Raw genomic sequence first — 23,888 nt, forward strand, 5'->3', positions numbered from 1 at the left:
AGCCCAGGCACTCTGACTGCAGAGAGAGAGGGGCCACACCGCGTTGCCTTTCGGAAAGTAAAGTTCTAAGATGTGAGAGGTGGCTGTTTATTTACACATTCCTTAAGGAGAATTGGAGAGATTGATCTGAGTGGGAAGATCAAATTGGGGAGCATTTAGGTAGTTCTGCAGAGGAGTGGGTGGCACTTGAGAAACAAGAAGTGATGTTGTTTTGAATAATTACTTTCCTTACTCGTGTCATAGAAGGTCTTGCACAAAAGCCTCCTGCGTCAGAAAGAGATAGTTGTCATGATTGCCGAGTGGGCTGAAGTGACAGAATAAATGACCTCACTGGAGCTGTGTCGCTCTCCAGGAGCCAGATGCATGGAAAACCAGGGGAATTTTAGGGTAATTTGAACAATATTTGCAGTGGTGTCAGCACAAGGCTCTTTCTTCACAGCAGGCAGCAGTAGCGTGGAGTCTTTTTTAGGGCTCTGCTCATATCACCTAAAACTTACAAAACTTAACTGACTGCCAAGATAATTAACCCCCCTGCATACTGGAGGTTCTTTTAGATCCACTTCCGATACATTAAGGAAAAGAAGGAAAATAATCATTTTCAGGTTGGGCAGCCTGGCCCTTGGATGCTGATATATGGCAAATTGCAACCCAATAGGAAATGAAACCACATTTCTTAAGAACAATTTTGCAAGAAAGCTATTAATTTTCCCCTTTTGAGTGTATAAAATTGTAATATACTTTATAGATTTTATTATTTACAGTGCCTCAAAGTGGGGGCTTGAAATTAGAATCGTGGTACATTGGCACCAGAAGAGATCCATTGCAGCTAAACTAACCCTCGCATTTTATATTAATCATAACTACCATACAAACCTATGATGTACAACGTCTGAATGAAATACTGAGTAAATTGTTCTGTACTTTCAGATTGCCTACTGATCTTAATGCTTGCTCAAGCCTTCTATCTAGTGTAAGTAATTCAAATCCTTTTCACTTAAATGAAAATGCTCAAGGAGCTTTGTGGATCTCAAATCCATGGCACGATTTTCACTGAATAGTTACAAGAAATAACAAGCAACTTCTATATCAATGAAAGGTTTATAGTGCTTTAGCTTATCAACATGGGTCCACATCCATCATAAGAAAAAAAAATAACTATTCGCATTGGGTATTTTAAACAACAAAACCAAGCCACATAGCATGGAGAACATTACTTCTGAAAGATACTGATGTCTTCTAATGTATTATTGCATACCAGCTGTGCAATTTATGGTCTATCCTTAGTGTGGAATATTATTCAGTCACTTAAAAGGAATGAATGAAATATACCCATTAGCTTTCCACGTGATAATAGAGATGCTTTTAAAATGTGATCTAATACTAATCATTTGAATATGATGATATGAACAGGAAGAAAAAAATGGAAGAATATATAACAGCTAGTTAAAATAAATTGCCTGGTTGGGGGTGTAAGTGGGCATGGGGATAGGAATAAATGTGCAGAGAAAGGGCAGCAAAGCAAAAAGAAAAGAAGAAAAATACTTCACCTTAAAACATATGAAATACACATTTCAAATTGCATATGCAATGTAGAAAAGACATGTTAAAAAAGAATGTCACACTTCCTCTATACCCAAAAGAACATAATTGTAAACAGGAATATTATCCTTATATGATATGAGTTTATAGCTACGGAACAGTGGAATAGGCTCTAGACTGAGAGGCAGAAAGCTTGGGTATGAATCCAGTCCCTTTAACTTCCTGAGAGAGTCTGAGCAAGTTCCTCAGAGTTACCATGGGGGGAGCAGAAGCAGCTATGACTTTCAGTTTAAACACTGATTGTTCAACTTCCTAGCTGTGTGACACTGAGCACTTTTCACATTAAAAAATGAGGATAAAATTGCATATATTACTGTAAGAATTAAATGAGATCACACAGTTTAACAATTGAAATCTATATCAAATTTCAGGAAGAAGTCTTTTTTTCCCTTTAAATGCCATCTTCCAGTTATTTCTCTCATATCTGTAGTCTAAAACCTAAAAGTACTAAGTTTTAAGTTTTAAGCATGATGACTTAACAACCCTATTAAGTGTTATGTTATTTCGTACACTTTGTAAGTGCTATAGTTGTAGTGACTGGGGAAATTAATACGCACCAAATTGACCTGAGAGGCTTCGTACTAGGGGTCTTGAATCATGGGCAGAATTTGCACGGGAGAAGACGTTCTAGGTAACAGAAAAATCTGAACAATAGGTACTCTTTCTGATCCAGACTGAATCAATAATTCACATTCTCCTCAAAGACTTCATGTTGGAAAAATTAGAGGATAATCTTGACACATAGAAAAGGCTCATATTCTGTAAGTAATTGAAGATAGGTGCAATAACTTTAAATATATGGAAAATTAAGAAATGCAGAGTTATCATTTAATTGGGGGGCATTAAATTTAAAAGGACTGAAGAAATGATGCCATCATCAAATGAGTATGTATAGACTGTTGGTTATGCCTAGCATGAAGATTGTGGAGTATCTGCTTAGAGACTTTCTCGTACGTTTTTTAATTGCTATATTGTGTGCAAATATATTTTTTCTAACCACAGTGCAATCAATCAACTAACAGATTTTTTAATTAGGGGATTATAGTGTCTCCAGTTAATAACAAGTTTATACACAGTAAGGGAATTTATCTTATACTTCTTTGGTATCCACTCATCTCATTGTTTGAGACCCACCTTAAAGTACTAAGTTCTTTGATTGAATCCCTTGAAATACGATAACCCTTCTCCCAACCCCAGCTGCTCGTGAAGAAGAGTTTGCAAATTAATATTTATTAATGAATTTGTGATACATTTTAGAGGTTGAGGAGACTGAATCTCAAATCCTAATATTTATTCCTCTACCAAATGGTACGTGAGGAATAACAGACAAACGGAAAATAAAGCACTACTTTATTACTTCTTTGGCAACTTCCTTACAAATCCCAAAATATCTTCCCTGGAAAAACTGAGTTGAAGCCATATTACGAGCTCAAGGCTACATTGGTAGCCTAATTCCTCTCCCTTCTCCACTTCATCAATTTGAGATTGCTGGGCGATCTCTTCCACCTAAACTGCATGACGTTAGAGATAAGCATGGAGGGCTTTACCTGAGAAAGCTGGCTCACCCCATATGCTTCCAGTATGGAGTATCTAAAGCAAAAGAGCAAAAGCCAGGCTGTTCAGAGGGTCCAGACTCTCTTATCACCTCAACCACAAGGTCACAAAACAGAAGAAGGCAGTGACATTGATTCACGAGGCAAAAAAGAAAAGGTATCTGTCTTAAAGGAAGAACATAACTTGGTACAATGAATATCTTGAGCTCGGGATAAATAATTGCAATACAATGTGATAAATGTCAAAATAGGTAAGTACTGGATGGAATGATGACACAAAAGTAGAGCTGATTAATTCCTTGTGTGAAACCAGAAAGGCTTCATAGAGAAAGATACCTTAGGTATAAGCAGATGTTTGTCAGAGTAATGATAACAAGGAGGAAGCTCCAGAAATAGGGGATTTGGTAAACCATAGAAAGTCTTGGGAAAAATAAACAGTTTAGCAGAACTGAAGAAACTCATAGGGCAAACGTGAGAACCAGGGGGGTAGGATCTCTTTATCTCACAGACTTTGAGTGGGTTTAAATTTTTTCATGTTAATTAAGTGTGTGGTGTGTGGGCATTTGAAGGCGTGGGTGATGTCCACACCGTGGGGCAGTGTCACTTGGGGATGGGGTGAGCCCCCAGGCAGCGGGTCACACTGGGTCCTGCTGAGGCAGAGCTGCTGGGCCTCAGGGGACATGGCTTCATTGCACTCCTCCATTTGAGGGCTCGGGAGCCGCACATTGGAAGTGTGTTTCCAGCAGCTGTATGTACTTTTGTATGTACCTTTCAGTTCAGCATCTTAACACATTCCTGTCATTGTAATGTTCATTTTTGTGGGTTTTTTGTTTTTTTTTTTTTTTTTTGCGGTACGCGGACCTCTCACTGTTGTGGCCTCTCCCGTTGCGGAGCACAGGCTCCGGACACGCAGGCTCAGCGGCCATGGCTCACGGGCCCAGCCGCTCCGCGGCACGTGGGATCTTCCCGGACCGGGGCACGAAGCCGTGTCCCCTGCATCGGCAGGCGGACTCTCAGCCACTGCGCCACCAGGGAAGCCCCATTTTTGTATTTTTTAAACCGAGCCCAGTGAAAACCTTTTTTGAGCCCTTTCTCTTGTTGCTTATAAAAACAGGGGGCAAGTGCTATGAGGCATTTATGCAATAAATATATATTTATACGTGTGCATACACCTGTTTTTTTTTTTTTAAAGAGAGATCCTTACCTAATAAAAAGGTAAGTGAGCAGTTATGAAAATGTCTGAAATCTCATACTAAAGAATAGAAGTTTCACCCAATGATGTCTATGGGAGGGTTAGTGAAAACAAGATTCAGGATTTTAAGGTTTTCCCTACTGTTATGAATACTTGCTTATATCTAAAGATGTTATTATGTATATATTTCCATAGTATTAGTTCCTATAGTTGCTGTAACAAATTATCAAAAAAAATATCAATAATCTTGTGACAAATTATCAACAAACTTGGTGGTTAAAGCAATATACATTTATTGTTTTACAGTTTTAGATGTTAGAAGTCCAAACTGGGTCTCCCTGGGCTAAAACAAAAGTACAGCAGGGCTGACTTCCTTCTAGGAGCTCTGGGGGAGAATCCATTTCCTTGCCTTTCTCAGATTACAGGAGCTGCCCATGTTCTTTGGCTTGTGGACTGTTTCCATCTTCAAAGCTAGCAATGTGTGGTTGAGTATGCCTCGTATGGCACTGCTTTAACAGGCTCCCTCTTCTGCCTCCATCTTTTGTTTATAAGGAAACTTGTGATTACATGGGACCAACCTGAAAAATCCAGGATAATTTCCTCACGTTAAAGTTAGAGGACTAGCTGTTAGCTGGTTAATTCTCCTCTCCACGTAACCTAACATATTCATGTGTTCTCAAGATTAGGGTGTGGGCATTTTGGGAAGACCATTATTCTGCCCACCACACATAATTTGTATACATTGATTGAACAGATTACTTTTTTAGTATCTTATTCCAATAGCACTGTCCTATAATGATAATGATAATAATAGGTCATATAAGAGATCAAAAGATCAAATAAAAAGTTATCACAAATACTCTAAAAATGTTTAAGACATTGGCAGGCAGCTCATCTTTCTAGAGAAATGCCTCAGCCAAGCTGTAAAAAGATTCATTCAGATATCATCTTATTTGTTAGTGTAAGATGTGACAGACTTCACTTTAACAGCTGGAGAAATTAAGTTAAAATCACATTTAGTGTATTGGCACACTTTTAAGGTATGTGTAGAACAATTACATATTTTTTGAAGTAAAATCACTGCGTCTACATTTTAATGAGAAAACTTGAAGATAGACAGAAGCTTTACATTTTAGCAGATATGCCTTAATAGAAGAAAACTGTCAGAAAATAGATCCAGTGTGAAAGTTTATACAGTTCCCAGTGATTTCTTTGTTATAAATAACATTTTTAAATGTGTACTTTTCTGAACAGAAAAAAATAGCAATTCACTTTATGAATACTTTCATATTTACAATGCCCTTTTAAAAATAGTAAGTTAAAAGAGAATATTGTGATGTGAACTACAATATTTCTAAAATTTAAAAAAAATAAACTCAAATATGCTAGTCTAATGAGATACAATATTTTTCACTACACTGAAAGGTTATGGAACAGAGTACTTCAGGTTTATATACACAATTTTTACATTTACAGGCATGAACAATATTATATTTTGACACATTTATGTACTACTGAATAAGCATTTGAAATCACAATCTGTGAAATAAGTATAGAAAGAGCATATACCTCATTCTGATGTTAACCTAAAAACAGAACAGAAATGTTTAGGTTTTTTTTTTTTGTGAAGTTTTGTGTTTTTATAGACTATTAGAATAGAAAATAGATATAACAAATACAGGTCTAAGTTGTTTTGGTAGAAATTTAAGTTCAGAACAATTCACAGAATGGTAAGATGTGTTTATTCAATTGTTTGTTTTATCTCTAATTTCCCATCTAGTTTACAAAACAACGAGCTTGTTCAAAATATGTCTCATTGTTACAACCATCGTTCCCTTTTTACTGTTTTATATTCTACCTCTTCATTCTCTTATGTTCCACTTTCTGTAACGGAGCTCATTACCAAGGTGATAGGGGACTAGTTTCAAAGGCAACATGAATCAAGAAAATATCAAGCCAGTGGTTTCCTTCAGGACATTCATATATTTTTTGTGTTAGAAAGAAAATCTTTCCTTGGGTGCAGTGATATCACTCTGAGAAACCAGTTACTTTCCAAATATCTGCAATACTATTTTTGACATAGCTAACTAAGTCATGTAGGAAAGCTTACTATAGCTATATGGTACATAATTTTATCTCGTATTATCTACATTTCTTCCACAGAAAAATGGACTTAAAATATTTGATTAGTATTAACAATTGGACAATTTGTTTGAGTCATTTTTATACATTGGCCATCCACAGCTTGGCTTCTTTATTTCTGTGTAGCAATAATGATCCATAGTTCTCTCTGTTTACCTCAAACATCCGAAACAACAAGGGACATTTTTGAACAATCTATAATATTCTTCTTGGATCTAAAAAAAAAGAAAAAGAAGAAAGTAAGGAACATGAAATATAACTGTAACAATCACATCAAATTATTTTCAAATCACAACAAATTGTTATATTTAGTTTTCTAAATTATTGTTGCTTTCTGATTATCTGTCAGAATACGCTCAAGTGAATGTAAGCTGTATTTATACTCCTACTAGCAAGTTTTTTAAAAGCACATTTCCCTATGAACAGCTAAGCATTCTGATTATTTTGACACTAAAGTGTACTGCACTTAGGCAATAAAGGCACAAGTCATAAATCTATGAGAATGAGAATTTTTATCAATTTGGTAACTGATGCTACATAAATATGCTATAAGGTTGACAAAAATAACAAATTGCTTACCTTTCTAGATAAAACACACAGGAATAAGAAGATGAACATCCCCTGGAAGGCATTGCTGACGGTGAAGATGTAAGCTGTCACCACCGATGCATGCACAACATGGAGCACTCCAAAGATCCAGGTGGTGCCAAGGAGGAACAGGAGAGCAAGGGCTCCTCTGGCACAAGACCTAGAACAAATTTGCAATGTTCCAGCTAAGAAAGCTATGCATACTTAACGTATCCTCAAATTCCTCAAATTATGTGGGAAGTCAGTTTTTGAATAACCAAGAAATCTTCGGTAAAGACCAATAATTTTGAAACTGACAAATTATGCTATAGCTGCATGGGACAGGCTAGGGTATACTAGCATACTGTGGCGTGGATGTGCTTCCAAATTCAAGGCAGCATTTTTAAAATCTGGTATTTTTCAAGGAATTTCCTTAATCCTAAAATATTTTCATCTGTGTGTATTTTTTTTTTTTTTTTTGCGGTACACGGGCCTCTCACTGTTGTGGCCTCTCCCATTGTGGAGCACAGGTTCCGGACGCGCAGGCTCAGCGGCCATGGCTCACGGGCCCAGCCGCTCCGCGGCATGTGGGATCTTCCCGGACCGGGGCACGAACCCGTGTCCCCTGCATCGGCAGGCGGACTCTCAACCACTGCACCACCAGGGGAGCCCTGTGTGTATGCTTTGATCTCAAATCTAATGTTGCAGGAACTCCCAAAGGTATGACAGATAGCTGTTAGGAAGTATTCTCCCTAAGAAACCTTGAAGAGTATACCATGTGGATTTAGGTCAGCACATGGGCAGGACATCAAAGGATACTTCTGCTTTCCTTTCAGGATTAGTAGAGAACATGTAAAATATAAAACAAGTTTTTTTTTTTTTTTTTTTTGCTTTTGCAATACAGTTACCTCAAAGTAAATTCATGTTAGAATGCTTATTTCTTAAAAAATACAGGCACATACTCACTTTTACACATTTTCAACTTATTGCCTGTGAGTTTTGGTAAAATAATATTCAATCCTGCTCACTGAGGACCCTGCCTTGAAAATGAGGCAACTAATACTTATTTTCTCATTCATTCTTAGTGCAATCATTCTTTACTGCAGAAGATGTTTTTGCAGTGTACCACAGAAAATGAGTCATTCTCAACTTTATTAAAGCCAGCAAACTACATGTAACTATGAATGGTGAGGAGTAAAAGAAAGTAATCAATCAAACATTTGCTAAATCCTAACTATAAATCTTGTGCAAGATATTGAAACTACAGGAGTGTTCCCAAGAGACCCAAACGTCAGTTGTTTCTAATGTTCCCTACAGTACACTTCAGTTTTTCCTGAACTAACCATTTTCAAGGTCTCAATAAATCAGTTTTAAAGGGAGGGAGCTGAGGACAAATCATGGCAGAATGCAAACTAGAAATCACAAGGAAGAACACAGTTACTAAGCGCTGAGAAGTGCTTTGCAAAAGCAGATCACTAAGGCCAACTTTTGTCTTAAAATGCAGTCATCATCTTTTATTTCAAAGGGGAATATGTTCAAAAAGATTACTTTACTTACCATTTAATCTGTGGTGATTATAGGCTTATTAAACATATTAAATACTATTTAGCAATACTATTTAGTATTTTAAATATGATGGGGGAAAGTGTGAAAAAATCATTTCAAAATTGTCCTTCCAAAAATTATTTCTACTTTAAGTTACTAAAGCTTTTAATCACTAAAGAAAATACAGTTGAAGAAATACTTACCTTATGTTCTCACAGCAACTAACTTCTGGTTTCAACCCCGCAGTGTGACGAAAAACTTTGTATATGATAACTCCAAATGCCAAGAGATTAACCTGAAAATATAAATTAATTTCAACAGAGATAATTTTCATAGTAAACTAGATACATATAAAGGAAATAAACAAATAGCAAAGATATCAAATAAATAGAAACCAGCAAATCATGGCACTTTTATGTATATTAAGAAGTACAAACCCTCTAGTAGACATATGCAAACAAATATGTGGTTGATCTTTACAATATCACTGAAAATTGTCAGTACAAATCACAGTTAGTACAATTTGCCAGATTGTATTAAGCACCTGTTCAAGAACTTCTTCAGATGTTATAATCACTTCTACAGATTGATGAATTATCATCTTCTGCCAACAATATGGTTAATATACATATTAAGATAAATTTTGGTTTAAAAAACTTTATGAACACTTGAGAAATCAAATTTTTGTTCATGGAATTGTGTGCTGTTTCTTTGAAAAGACGTTTTAGTGATACTTCTGTCAATCCTTTGAAAATTTAAACTGGAAAAGAGAAATTGAAAGGAAATTTGAAAACAACAAAACATCCTTAATTTCTACTGTTAGAAAATGTTTGAATGTACTTTCTTTTGTATGGTTCATCTAGCTATCTCTCCTAATATTATGTTGAGATTTCCTTTCCCTAAATTTAATCTCATAAACTTTCAAAGTATTAATCAGTGAAATATATGTTTAAAGGCATATGCATTTTGATAAACATTTATATTCTTATATATTCCACAATATCGGTTATATAGAATGCACAGAATTTTTACCCCTTCTAAAATGACTGCATTATGAAAAACTCTTTTTTTTTTTTTTTTTTTGCGTTACACGGGCCTCTCACTGTTGTGGCCTCTCCCATTGCGGAGCACAGGCTCCGGACGCGCAGGCTCAGCGGCCATGGCTCACGGGCCCAGTCGCTCCCCGGCATGTGGGATCTTCCCGGACCAGGGCACGAACCCGTGTCTCCTGTATCGGCAGGCGGACTCTCAACCCCTGCGCCACCAGGGAAGCCCAAAAACTTACTCTTCTTTTCTTTCCTTTTCTTATACTTTTGGAGACTTGTAAGTCATATGTGCAGTGTCAGAGGATTCATTGAGGGGTATATTTTAAATGTATATCTATTTTAACATAAGCATACTAATAATTAAAAATATTAAAATTATAGAAATAATTTGTAGGTTAATCCTTTATTGAATATATTTTATTAATCCAAGCAAAGTTTTCAAAAGCCATTTTGTAACAACAGTAGCAAAGTGCAATATTTTAATTTTCAGCTAATTCTTATACTAGGATTTCAGAAATTAATAGGAAAATTCTGTTTTTTCTTCCATATTCTAAGGACTTTATATAGCTTCTAAAAATGAAATTTACTAGTTACTATTATAAAAAGCAATATAAAATAATGGATCAGATAATTTCATGTTGTCATATCTCCATGGAGAGGTCCTTGAGAGAAACTCTTAGAGGAATATGGATCTAGTCCCTTCTTCCTGCTTCCAAATGTTTATTACTTCAATTATATGATTAATTAATTCTAATTACAGTAAGGTTTCCATACAAAGAAAGACTTCAGCAATTGCAGAGGGGAGATAAAATATATTTAAATTGATTTAGTTGACAAGTTTCGCCCTATTGTATGCTCAAATAACTAACTGAAATGACAATTTAATAATATTTAATTTTATAAATAGTCTCTGCTACTTATGAAAGAGAGATGCATAGCATTTTCTAGGCTTCTATATCTATAAGTTCTTTAAATAAATTTGGGAACAACACTTGTATTTAATTTTATAAACATATATATGTTTTTTTTAAATAATAAAAAGTATTAAAATTTGGTTAGTATAAATAATATACCCAAAATATTATTGGTTTGAAAATTTTCAAAGAAGTTTTATGAGGTGTTTATATTGAACTTGTTAACTCAACAGAAGAGTTATAAGATAAAATAACTTTAAGTGTTAAAATAATTGTTCACTAATGCATAAATTTCCTAAGTTAATGATTTAAATTTATAATATTTATTAAATAAAGTTTCTTAAACTTCTGTTATTGATAAAACAAATTTGAAAAATAGTTGCTTATATTGTTATGGTTTCTTAGAAATGCATATATATTTTGGATATGCTTTTACGTCATATGCTAAAATAGTGAAGAGTAAAAATGGAACATTCTTTATGGGTGATCTAGCTGTGGAAAGTACATGTTTTCTACATAGAAGGGAAAATGTTTACATACTTATAAAAACCAGGTGCTGCTACACAAACAAGAGACAATTCTTAGTCCATAAACATATTTTTGCAATTGTAAGATAAAACAGATTAAAGCATTTTTATCAAAAGGTATTATGGTTTTATGCAATGAAAACAATCACAAATACATTGATTGTATTATCAATGACAATAATAAAAATACTTGGAGCTTTTTATTTGCATATATTCAAAACATTTTATAAAGGGTCAACTAAGTGTCTGGTATATTGGTGAGGTCTGGGTACATATTAATGAACAAAACAGACACTGCCCTTTGTTCTCATAAACTTATTAAGAAAATAGATAGTAAAAAAAAAATCATACAAATACTTACAATTCTACAAACTGTGAAAAATGCTACTCAGTCACAAATTTAGACTGTTAGGAGACACAAAATGAAGATGGACTAGAATGAAGGTTTGGGAAGTATGTCTTTTAAGATTTAGCATTTTAAACCAGACGTGACGACTGATAATGCATTAGCAGATCAAAAATGAGGGAGAAAAGCATTCTATGAAGCAAAATGGCATAGAAAAAAGCCATGAGGCTTAAGAATATGGTATGCCTTTAAGAAATTACCAGCAGTGGTGGCTGAAGTGTAGTAAACATAGGGAAGAGTAGCTGGAGACAAGGTAGACAAAAGATGAAGAGTTCTTAGATTTTATCTTAAATGCGAAGGTTTTAAAATTTATTCTTTCACTCAAGAATCACTTATGCACTATACTCCTTTTCTTCAACGAACTTACAGTACAGTGGAGGAGATGGCCAGTCAACAGGCAAGTACAACATTATTTAGGAAGTGCCATGCAGTTGTTTGCAGAGTAGAGTAGAAAGACACAGGTGATGATACCCTAATGTATGATTTCTAAGCCAGTCTTGAGTGACCAGTAGAGCCAAAGGAGTGAAACACAAAGAAAATAAGTGATTTGTCTGGATCTCAGTTGCTGGACCTGTCTATATATACTCACTGACTCAGACTCAGTGGCTCCAAATAATATCCTTAAGCTCCATCTAACTTTTCTGCTTGGAAATCTAATGGGCATTGTGAGTTAAAATGTCAAAAGTTAAACTGCTATTCTTCTCCTAAAGAACCTACTTTTGTTGTAACATATCCCACCTCACGAAAAAAAAGTTATCTCATTTTCTAGCAGATCAAGTTTATTCATCAGCAAACCTTTCATCTCTACCTTCAAAACATATTCGGAATATGACCACCATTTACCATCTTCACAGCTCTTATCCTGGAAGAGGCCACCATCATGCCTCTTCTGGGTTATTGCAAAAGCCTCCTAATTGGTCTCTCTGCTTGCATCCTTGCCTTCCTACAATCTTTTCTCATTACAGCAGAAAGATTGAGCCTTTTAAAATGTAAGGCAGACCACTTCTCTAGTCGGAACCCTCTAATGGCTTCCCATCTCAGAGTTAAACCTGAGGATCTCACAATAAATTCTAAGGTCTGAAATGATATACTTCTTCCCTCAAGTCCTACTTCTCTGTGCTTTGATCACCTCACTCCACTCACATTGGATTCTCTGTTCTTCCTCCAGCACACAAAGCATGACTTCAGGCCATTGTCCTTGCTGGACCTTTAGATATCTCCTTAGCTCATTCCCTCACCACCTCTGTTTAAATGCTCTTTATCTACCTACTGCCTCCCAGTGTACCTTTGTGAAAAACTGAAATCCAAATGATAAAATCAGACCCAAATTCAATTCTATGGAAATGCAGAGCATGATCGTACTCTTTACTGTTTTGGACGATGAAAATTCTGTATGTCAACATGTTCTTCCCTTGCCTTAGTCAGTAGGAAACTGACAAAGACTTTCCTTAATTAAATCTCAGTCAAGTTCCTCTGAGCCCTCTTCTCATCTAGGCCTCGACCCTGAGCTTCAGTGACATCCTTGCAGTGCCCAGTTCTAGCAAGAATCCTGCTGAATCAGCTTAGAGAGGATTTTTCCCACTCTTGATATGTGATCACTTTCAAATTCCTCATCTCCCATTCTTGATATCTGATCACCCTGGCCTGCCATTCAGTAAGAAAGCTCTTAAAATAAGTTTGGCAAGAATTCTCCCTACACTTGGGCTTCCCTGGTGGCGCAGTGGTTGAGAGTCCGCCTGCCAGTGCAGGGGATGCGGGCTCGTGCCCCAGTCCGGGAGGATCCCGCGTGCCGCGGAGCGGCTGCGCCTGTGGGCCGTGGCCGCTGGGCCTGCGCGTCCGGAGCCTGTTGCTCTGCGGCGGGAGGGGCCGCAGCAGTGAGGGGCCCGCGTACCGCACAAAAAAAAAAAAAAAAAAGAATTCTCCCTACACTTGATGTCTCCTCTTAGTAGTTTTTCATCTGCCATCCCCACCCACTCCCTCACACATAACCTGTTCCTTGGCTGTAAATTCCCAGTTGCCCTTATTGTATTCAGAGTTGAGCTCAATCTCCCCTATTTTGATAGTTTTGACACGTCTCACAATAGTCTGGAATAAAGTCTTCCTTGCCATTTTAACAAGTGTCAGAATAATTTTTTCCTTAACCAAACTCAGAGTCAAATCCAAGGTCATATTATAATATTAAGCAAATTTGGGATAACTGGAAAAACCTAAATTTACTCTTTTTACACTGCCTGCATTCTCTCTTTATCCATAAATATATAAGCTACTTAAAATTCTTTTTCTAATAGAGTAAAAAAAACAAAAACAACTTAAACAAAGAATTAGCATCACCTAAAGGCACATGACTTTACTTACAGGTGGAAATTAAGTTGAAACTCTATGCATTTTACATGGTACAGAAAAGTATCTTTTGGGAGGAAATGTTTTATGAAGTAATCATGAACAGTCTGAGATGAGATAAAAACAAAAGCTCAGAACAAGATTATGTAGAATTAAAAAGTATTTCTAATAATAAGAAATAGTTTGCAATTATTCCAGAAGTAATGACTTTGAGGACTGATACAGAAATATCTGTATTTTAGGTTAAATAGTTGGGAAGACACTATTAACACTGTGTTTACAAGCAATGGCTACAGCAACAATAAAATACTTGAATACTTCAGTAAGTCTTTAAAATATAATATAAATCATTAATATTAACCTTAATTAGCAAAATGTTGCCTTTAAAATGATTCACACTTTTGCTCATTAGTGCTTACCTATGTGTGCTGATTTTATAAGCTGTGGTTCCCTTTTTACTTATCTCTAACATTAGTGTCACAAAAAAGCACAGGGGATAATTAATGACTTGTGAATCAACAGAGTCACTCATTATGACTTTTGTCTCAATTTTTAAAATACAGTTGTAGTTTGTCAACCAGGAGCCCATAATACTTTTCTAGGAATAAACAGGACAAGGACATTACATGGCAAACATAAGAACTCTGAAATTCATTGCTGTACTTTAGATTACAGAAGAGAATGAAAATAGCCGTGGAAAAAAAATCATTCGAAGTCCTGGAAGCTTAAAATCAGTTCCCTTGCTTTATCTTAAGGGATGTTTATCTATACAGAGATTTGTTTCTTCACTTCATTGATACATGCAGTTACTTCAAAGTTTGGCACACACGTTTGACAGAGTGCATTAAAAATTTTTAAGTGCCTTAGTCTTTTAAACTAGAAATTTAAATAGATGGGCTGGTGAGACAGCAAGAGCTAATTCTGAAAGATTTAGACCTACAGGTACATTCAACCCAAGGGCTTCAAATTCAGACTTTAGAATAAAGCATCCCAATCAGTCATTTTTTTTCTTAGTCTTTTTCTCAATAATTGATGAAGCCATCTATATGCTGATGTCAGATCTCACCAGAAAGAATGAGAAAATTTCTCTTATAGCACTTTTAGTCTCATGCTTTAATTTTTCATATATATATCAAACAGGATCTGGTTCATTTAAGAATGTGTCATGATCACAACCTTTCAAATAGTTTTATTACCTTTAAATTAACTGGCCTAGAACAAAACTGCTTCTGCCAAGGACAAAAGGTGGGTTTCTACTGGCTTACCAAAAGGCCATAAAAAAAGACCCATTCTCAATCCCTAGGCCACTGCAGAGATGGCTGAGTAGCTTTTAATTTAAGCTTTAAAGTGAAAATATATAATCTATTAAATAAAAAAATTGTCTACTAGCTAGATTGGAATTAAGTAGTTAGAGTTTTGTCTTCTGTCTGATTTTTTTTTTTAATTATTTCCCAGCTGGAATCACTTCTTTACATGCCTTAGTTACAGTACATTTATATAGTATTGGGGTATGTGGTAAGTGGAATAATATGCCCCTTCCAAAAAAAAATGTCTACTCCCTAATGTCTGGGACCCTGTGAATATAGCAAAAGGGATTTTTTTGCTGTGGCCTCTCCCGTTGAGGAGCACAGGCTCCAGACGCACAGGCTCAGCGGCCATGGCTCATGGGCCCAGCCACTCCGCAGCATATGGGATCTTCCCAGACCGGGACACGAACCCGTGTCCCCTGCATCGGCAGGCAGACTCTCAACCACTGCGCCACCAGGGAAGCCCCGCAAAAGGGATTTTACAGGTAGAATTAAGGTTATAATTCTATCCTTAGGATAGAAAGACTTTAGGATAAGAAAGTTATCCTGGATAAAATAACAGCTCAGTGTAAATATGTGAGCCCTTAAAAACGAAAGAGGAAGGCAGAAAAGATTCAGCAGAGATGCCACAGAAGGCAGGAGAGATGAGGCATAAGTGAAGGTCTGAGAGATAGAAGACCAAGCGGGCCATGTGTCAGGAAATATGGGAGGCTTTACAGATTGAGACTGACCTCTGTCTAACAGTCAGCAAAGAAATCAATCGCATGAAACTGAATTTGGCCAACAATCTGAATAAACACAGAAACAAATTCTCCCCCAAAGCCTCCAGAAGAGCTGACGCCTTGATTTTAGCCCAGTAAGACTCTGAGCACAGGAATCAGCTGAGCCGCACTGTGCCCAGACCTCTGACCTACCGCACTGTGAACTCACAGATTTGGGGTGTTTTAAGCCACTAAGTTTGCAATAATTTGTTATGACAGCATTAGAACACTAATACAGGGTGTTTCTATTGCTAATTATAGAGGTATAGATATGAACCCTATAATTACAGTGTTTCTTATTTTTAAAATAAAAAAGTTAAATCCAGCTTAAAATATATATATATAAATATAAATATATAAATAACTCATAAATACTATTGATGTTCCAGATATTTGATGGGTAGTCAATTATATGAAAGCATTTATTATTTGTGGATTCTGCTTCTGTGTTTCCTAAAATAAAAAGATCAAGACAAGTTATAACTTGTAAAAGACTTCCTTTCCAGCAAGTCACAAATGCAGTTTGTACTTTCAGGTACCTGTCACATTTTCTTCATTATAATACCTGCCTTTATAGGCCTTTCTCATATTGCTGCCAGATTAGTAAATAAAAATATAGGATGCCAGTGAAAGTTGAATTTCAGATAAACAACAAATTAATTTTTTAGTATAAGTATGTTCCATACAATATTGGGGACATGCTTATACTTAAAAAATAATTTTTTGTTTACCTGAAAGTCAAAGTATGTGGGCATTCTGACGTTTGTTTGACAACTCTGACTTCTTAGCTTTCAAGTTATTTTCACATCTGATCTTTTTTATACTCTGAGGGCACTGACTTCTTAGTAGAAAACCCCAAGGACATTATCCTTGATGAAGGCTGATCTATAACTGTTTGAAAAGAGATCTCAAAAGAAGAGGGGGTCAATTTTCAGAAGTTGCAACCATTGTGGAACCTGAACATGTGTGTATGTGCTAAGACTGATAAAATACCCTGAAGGTATATAGTGGCTGAAAGCACATATAAAAGGTTTGAGCCCAGTAAAGAATATACCCAGGCTCGGCAGAACTCCCCTTGGAAAGCCCAAGATCTGCATGGTGAAGCTGTGCCAGGAAGCAATGGATTGGGTTGGCACCTGTTAAAAGCTTTTTGCTAATAAATTAATATTTAGAAACTAAGTTTCCAAAGTTTAGATGTGAAATTGCTTTAATATAAATTTAGGGAAAACCCACAGAAATTATGACGCTACCGTGTTTGTTGACCTTTTGTCAGAACGGTGGAGTGGAATAACTTTTCCCCTACATATACCTCCATGACACTGCTAGGAAGCATTTCTCTCCTAACATCACTAGCCTCATCTTATTTAACATTCCCGAGGCTCAGAACTGAGCAGCTTGGGAATATCTACAGAGCTAAGAGATGCTTCTCTCCTGAAATTATTAGCACCTGGCTCAGGAGGGCATAGACTACAGAGAAATGGGAATGTAGTCTACAAATTACACGAAAAAAAAAGTAATCTGAAACATATTGAAATATCTGAAAAAATCTGAAAACAACATATTTAAGTAGGTTCTAAATATCATGAGAGGAGAGTATCCCTCATAGATTACTCTGGGGTATTAACAGTATTCCTGATACTTCACTAATCAATCTCTTGAGGTTTACACTTTAAAACACAGCAATACCCTCCTACCAGGCCTTGACTGCTTGGATATACAACTGGATGAATAGTTGTTCTGGTATAAAATAGCATTTTTCATGTACTCAATAACTACTATAAAATTGAGGCTGAAATCAGTAACAAAAATAATAATAACTAATATTTATTGTTTTCTATGTGCCAGACACTATTCCAAGTTTTCCTTATTTATTCGTTTATTTAACCCTCGCATGAACTTTATGGGGTAGGTTTTCTTAGTCTTCTTAATATTATCATTACAGATGGTCCCTGATTTACGATGGCTTGATTTAGGATTTTTCGACTTTATGGTGGTGTGAAAATGATATGAATTCAGTACAAACTGTACTTCAAATTTTGAATTTTGGTTTTTCCTGGTCTTGTGATATATGGTATGATATTCTCTTGATGCTGGGCAGCAGCAGCGAGCCTCAGCTCCCAGTCAGCACCGCTGTCACCAGGGTAAACAACCAGTACACTGACAAATATCTGTACCCATACAACCACTCTGTTTTTCACTTTCAGTACAGTATTCAATAAATTACATGAGATATTCAACACTTTATTATAAAGTAGGCTTTGTGTTAAAATATTTGCCCAATAGTAGGCTAATGTAATTGTTCTAAGCATGTTTAAGGTAGGCTAGGCTAAGCTATGATGTTTGATGGGTTGGCTGTATTAGATGCATTTCGATTTAGGATGAGTTTACTGAGCCATAACCCCATTGTAAGTCGAGTAAGATCTGCATCATTATATTTATTTCACATTTATGGCAACAGAGGCATAGCGAAGTTAAATAATTGGCCCAAAGTGAAACAGTTAGGATGTAGCAGAGCCAAGATTCATACCTAGTAGACAGATTCTACAGTTTATGCTCCTAAGAACTCTGCAAAACTACCAAACTACAGATGAAGGATAGGTAAAGAGAAGTTAAACTGACATCTAAAAGTTTAAGAATTTGTTTAGACATTTATTTATTTTGACTACTAATAGTAACTTTATTTTAGAAATGGTTAAAAGTAGAAGAGGAAAACATTATTGAATAGTGACTTGGTTAGCTATTAGGCGTTAGTGTTCATTGAACTTAGTCAAGAAACCAGTAACACTGAACAGGATGTAGTGTTTTATGCCAATGATCCCTTTATAGAGACACCTGCCTTCTGTTCTCTGTGGTCAAGGATCTAAGAAAGTGATAGTTTTTCCTGTGCTGGTCAATAACAAAGCTTTATATCCTTTAGAGTTCAAATACGGTTATTGGGTTCATGTCAGTGGTCTCAGTGGAATGCAAAATAATCTATTGTTGCACAGGAAAAACACATTGGAATTCCTATTGATATTTTTCCAAGGAAAAATTAAGGTTTACTACTTAAAATACAAAGGACACTGGTGCCCTCACTTTTTCTACATCACATGTCACACATCAGATATAAGCCATTGGGAGGGATAAGTGCTTGTTACCAAAGGTAGCAGGGTCCCCCCCTCCCCTGCTGCACCCTTTGTTATCTTTCAGCCTCCTGCAGCGTATGGTATGTGTACCTGCTAGGTGGATTTCCAGGTCACATTATGTAGTTTAATAAAGTAACTCTAATAAAATGAAAAAAGCAAGATCTAATGTCTCCAAGTGAAACTCTGGATTAAAATGAATATTGCTAAAGTACACACGAAGGAGAAAATGACACAACTGACTTTTTTCCTACTCTTAGACTGAGTTATTTGCCAGAAAAGTTGCAAGTCCATGTAAGTCAGCCAAGTTAAAATCCACAAATGGATTCAAATTCCAGCTCTGACATTTATTTACTTAATTCCTTGTATTGCGTGTTCCTTGTCTGTAAAATATGGATAATATTAGTACTTATTTCACAGGGTTTTTGCATGTATTAAATTACATAATTAATGTAAAGTACTTAGAATAGTGTTCAATATATACATTCCCAACAAACATCAATTATTATCACTAATAGTTATTAATTCATATGGAAAGATGTTATTCCAAATTGTGTCAAATATTTGAAGTGTCTAACAATAAATATAGTGAATATTTATTAACAATTGGATAAGCATTATTTTGTGTCATAGTCTCACTGGACCTATAAATAGCACCTTAAAAAAAAACAGAACTTTTATCTTTTAGTCTTTACTTTAGGCAATATGTCTTCAACAGAAAATTTAAGATCTTTTTTTCCACTTTCAGGATTTCCCTGTAAAATAATGTCAGGAAAATAAATACTTAGATATAATTCAACAATAAGTCAATTCTTTATTGTTCATGTAAACAATTTCTCATTTTTGTTAAAACATCTCTAGGGTAGAATTGAAATTTCAGGGTCAAAAAGCTAGCTATCTTTAAGAATTTTATAGAAAAGGAGGAGTAACTAACTGTATTTTAAAGGGCAATCAATATATAAAATTACCAGATACCTTAATATAAGAAATATATTCTTAATAAATCCAATATGATATTCTAGGATATTTTATGGGAGAGGATAGTTATATTTTCTTACATCACTCTAGTGTAGAACAGGGATTAGCATACTTTTTCTGTAAAGGGCCAGATAGTAAATAGTTTAGATTTTGAGGGCCATATGGTCTCTATCATAACTACTCAATTCTTCCTACCATTAAAACAGCCTTACAAGAATATACAGTGAAGAAAAGACAGCCTCTTCAATAAATGGTGCTGGGAAAACTGGACAGCTACATGTAAAAGAATGAAATTAGAAGACTCCCTAACACCATACACAAAAATAAACTCAAAATAGATTAAAGACCTAAATATAAGGCCAGGCACTATCAAACTCCTAGAGAAAAACATAGGCAGAACACCCTATGACATAAATCACAGCAAGATCCTTTTTGACCCATCTCCTAGAGAACGGAAATAAAAACAAAAATAAACAAATGGGACCTAATAAAACTTAAAAGCTTTTGCACAGCAAAGGAAACCATAAACAAGACGAAAAGACAACCCTCAGAATGGGAGAAAATATTTGCAAATGAAGCAACTGACAAAGTATTAACCTCCAAAATTTACAAGCAGCTCATTCAGCTCAATATCAAAAAAACAAACAACCCTATCCAAAAATGGGCAGAAGACCTAAACAGACATTTCTCCAAAGAAGGTATACAGATTGCCAACAAACATATGAAAGAATGCTCAACATCATTAATCATTAGAGAAATGCAAACCAAAACTACAATGAGGGCTTCCCTGGTGGCGCAGTGGTTGAGAGTCCGCCTGCCGATGGAGGGGACACGGGTTCGTGCCCCGGTTTGGGAATATCCCACATGCCGCTGAGCAGCTAGGCCCCTGAGCCATGGCCGCTGAGCCTGCGTGTGCGGAGCCCGTGCTCCACGACGGCAGAGGCCACAACAGTGAGAGGCCCGCGTACCGCAAAAAAACAAACAAATAAACAAAAAAAACTACAATGAGATATCATCTCACACCGGTCAGAATGGCCATCATCAAAAAATCTACAAACAATAAATGCTGGAGAGGGTGTGGAGAAAAGGGAACCCTCTTGCACTGTTGATGGGAATGTAAATTGATACAACCACTATGGAGAACAGTATGGAGGGTCCTTCAAAAATTAAAAATAGAACTACCATACGACCCAGCAATCCCACTACTGGGCATATACCCTGAGAAAACCATAATTCAAAAAGAGTCATGTATCACAATGTTCATTGCAGCTCTATTTACAATAGCCAGGACATGGAAGCAACCTAAGTGTCCATCGACTGATGAATGGATAAAGAAGATATGGCACATATATACAATGGAATATTACTTGGCCATAAAAAGAAACGAAACTGAGTTATTTGTAGTGAGGTGGATGGACCTAGAGTCTGTCATACAGAGTGAAGTAAGTCAGAAAGAGGAAAACAAATACCGTATGCTAACACAGATATATGGAATCTAAAAAACAGACAAAAAAATAGTCATGAAGAACGTTGGGGCAAGAGGGGAATAAAGACGCAGACCTACTAGAGAATGGACTTGAGGATACGGGGAGGGGGAAGGGTAAGCTGGGACAAAGTGAGAGAGTGCCATGGATATATATACACTACCAAATGTAAAATAGATAGCTAGTGGGAAGCAGCCGCGTAGCACAGGGAGATCAGCTTGGTGTTCTGTTACCACCTAGCGGGGTGGGATAGGGAGGGTGGGAGGGAGGGAGATGCAAGAGAGAAGAGATATGGGGATATATGTATATGTATAACTAATTCACTTTGTTATAAAGCAGAAACTAACACACCATTGTAAGGCAATTATACTCCAATAAAGATGTTAAAAAAAAAATAACAGCCTTAGACAATACTGAAACAAATGAATGTGACTGTATCCCTAAAAAACTTTATTTATTAAAACAGGCTGTGGCTATTGTAGACTCCTGGTCTAGAATCCAAGATCCATAAGGGTAAGGACTTTTTAATATTTTATTCACTGATGTATTCCCAAGGTATAGCACAAAGTCTGACATATAAAAGATGCTCAATAAACATTTGTTGAATGAATAAGAGGATGAAGAGTGGTATGCCCCAATCCCAGGTATCCTTAATGTCTTATGTAAAGGAACATTCAACCATTAATCTGACTAAACATTTAAAAATTTATATTTTGTTACATCTTGCATCTTGCAGATTTTGACAAAACGATATCTCACTAGAAATCTATAATCTGTAGATAGATATACCAATGGAAACTGAGAGAAATAGTTATCAAAGTATAATGACCCTCTAGGAATAATTTTGAGAAAAGGGAAAGAATTAAGTTACATCTCCTTCATTTTATGAATGGATACCTTGGGATATATGCAACATTTTGCATCTAACAGAAACTACAGACCTATGGACTTTTTGAGGTATATTCGTTAATCAGACTTGGGCACACAAAAGTCTTAATCAACAAGTGGGCAGAAAACTGCCTCATTAGGAAAATATCTTCCCACATCCCCCCTGAGGTAATAGTTAAATAATTGCTCTATTTTATTACGGCTAAAATTCCATACCAATATATAATCATCTTATGAATTAAAAAAATATTCACACTTCATATTTTTAATATGTTTCCTTTGGGAATATTTTAATAGTTGGATATTTTCAATTTTTGAAAGAATAATTTACTAGTCTCCAGACAGAATTAAAAGGTGGAGAGAACTAGAAATTTATAAACACGAAGGGTAAAGTGGCCTCTGTGGGTGTAAGTGAATTTCATGAGCTTATTTTTGTGGCCGGTTTCAACTGCAGATGGTTATAAGCCATAGAAAGATACTAGAAAACAAAGGTGAAGGAGAAAAACTATATGTGAAGAGTATTTACAACAATTGTTCAGTTTAATGTGACAATGAAAACTGAATAATGAAATTTAAGATATAAGCAAGGAAAAATGTTCCTTGTATATGCTTACTGTATAAAATGAGGATAGAGGTTAGTAACAGTTAAAAAGTTTATACAAACATATAAATCATTAGGCTGTTATTTAGCATCTGATAGAACTTTAACAATTAAATTCAAAGATGTATCTAGTTATCACCAATATAAAAGATAAAAATAAAAGAGGGACATAAGACTGTCCCCCAAATTATTAAAAGTTTTTCTTTTTTAACTTTTAAAGGATGTTTTTATCTTTTTAATTTTGTTTCTTTTGTTTTTTTAACAGTAACTCTGTATATAGAGTTGGCATTGCTGTCCTCATGTACATATTAGAAATCCAGGGCATAGAAAGGACTCCATAATATGTGCTTTTTACTAATCATACTACTTTTTAAAAACTCTGACATTATTTGGCTAGGACCTCATTTTATTCAGTTAAACCTAAAATGCCAATGAAGATAGATCTAGGTAGATAGATAGATATAGCAATTATTCCTAAGGTGAAAAGAAATAAAGTAAAAAATGAATGAAATAATGCCATTTGCAGCAACATGGTTGGACCTAGAGATTATCATACTAAGTGAAGTAAGCCAGACAGAGAAAGACAAATATACAATATCGATTATATGTGGAATCTAAAAAAAAATAAAAGATACAGATGAACTTATTTACAAAACAGCAAGAGACACACACACAGAAAACAAATTTATGGGGGAGGATAAATTAGGAGGTTGGGATTAACATATACACACTACTATATATAAAATAGGTAATCAACAAGGACCTACTATATAGCACAGGGAACTATATTCAATGTTTTGTAACAACCTATAAACGAAAAGAATCTGAGTATATACAAATATACATATATATAATATATGTATAACTGAATCACTGTTCTGTACACCTGAAACACGACATTGAAAATCAACTATAT

The 23,888-nt window shown here is 35.6% G+C and overlaps 1 protein-coding gene across 3 annotated transcripts in view; it reads right to left on the minus strand.

Moving 5' to 3' along the window:
- Positions 1-4,613: 4,613 nt before the first annotated feature.
- ADGRL4 (adhesion G protein-coupled receptor L4) overlaps positions 4,614-23,888 on the minus strand; it is a 121,928-nt gene continuing 102,653 nt past the window's right edge. For all 3 annotated transcript variants that reach the window (XM_032647622.1, XM_032647629.1, XM_032647638.1), the window contains 3 exons: positions 8,802-8,893; positions 7,066-7,234; positions 4,614-6,701 (listed from right to left, as the gene is read on the minus strand). In XM_032647622.1, coding sequence (XP_032503513.1) covers positions 6,639-6,701; positions 7,066-7,234; positions 8,802-8,893 — 324 coding nt within the window. In that variant the 3' untranslated portion in view covers positions 4,614-6,638. The remainder of the gene's footprint in view (positions 6,702-7,065; positions 7,235-8,801; positions 8,894-23,888) is intronic.

The sequence above is a fragment of the Phocoena sinus genome, chromosome 1 (genome assembly GCF_008692025.1).
Source record: "Phocoena sinus isolate mPhoSin1 chromosome 1, mPhoSin1.pri, whole genome shotgun sequence".
NCBI lineage: Eukaryota > Metazoa > Chordata > Mammalia > Artiodactyla > Phocoenidae > Phocoena > Phocoena sinus.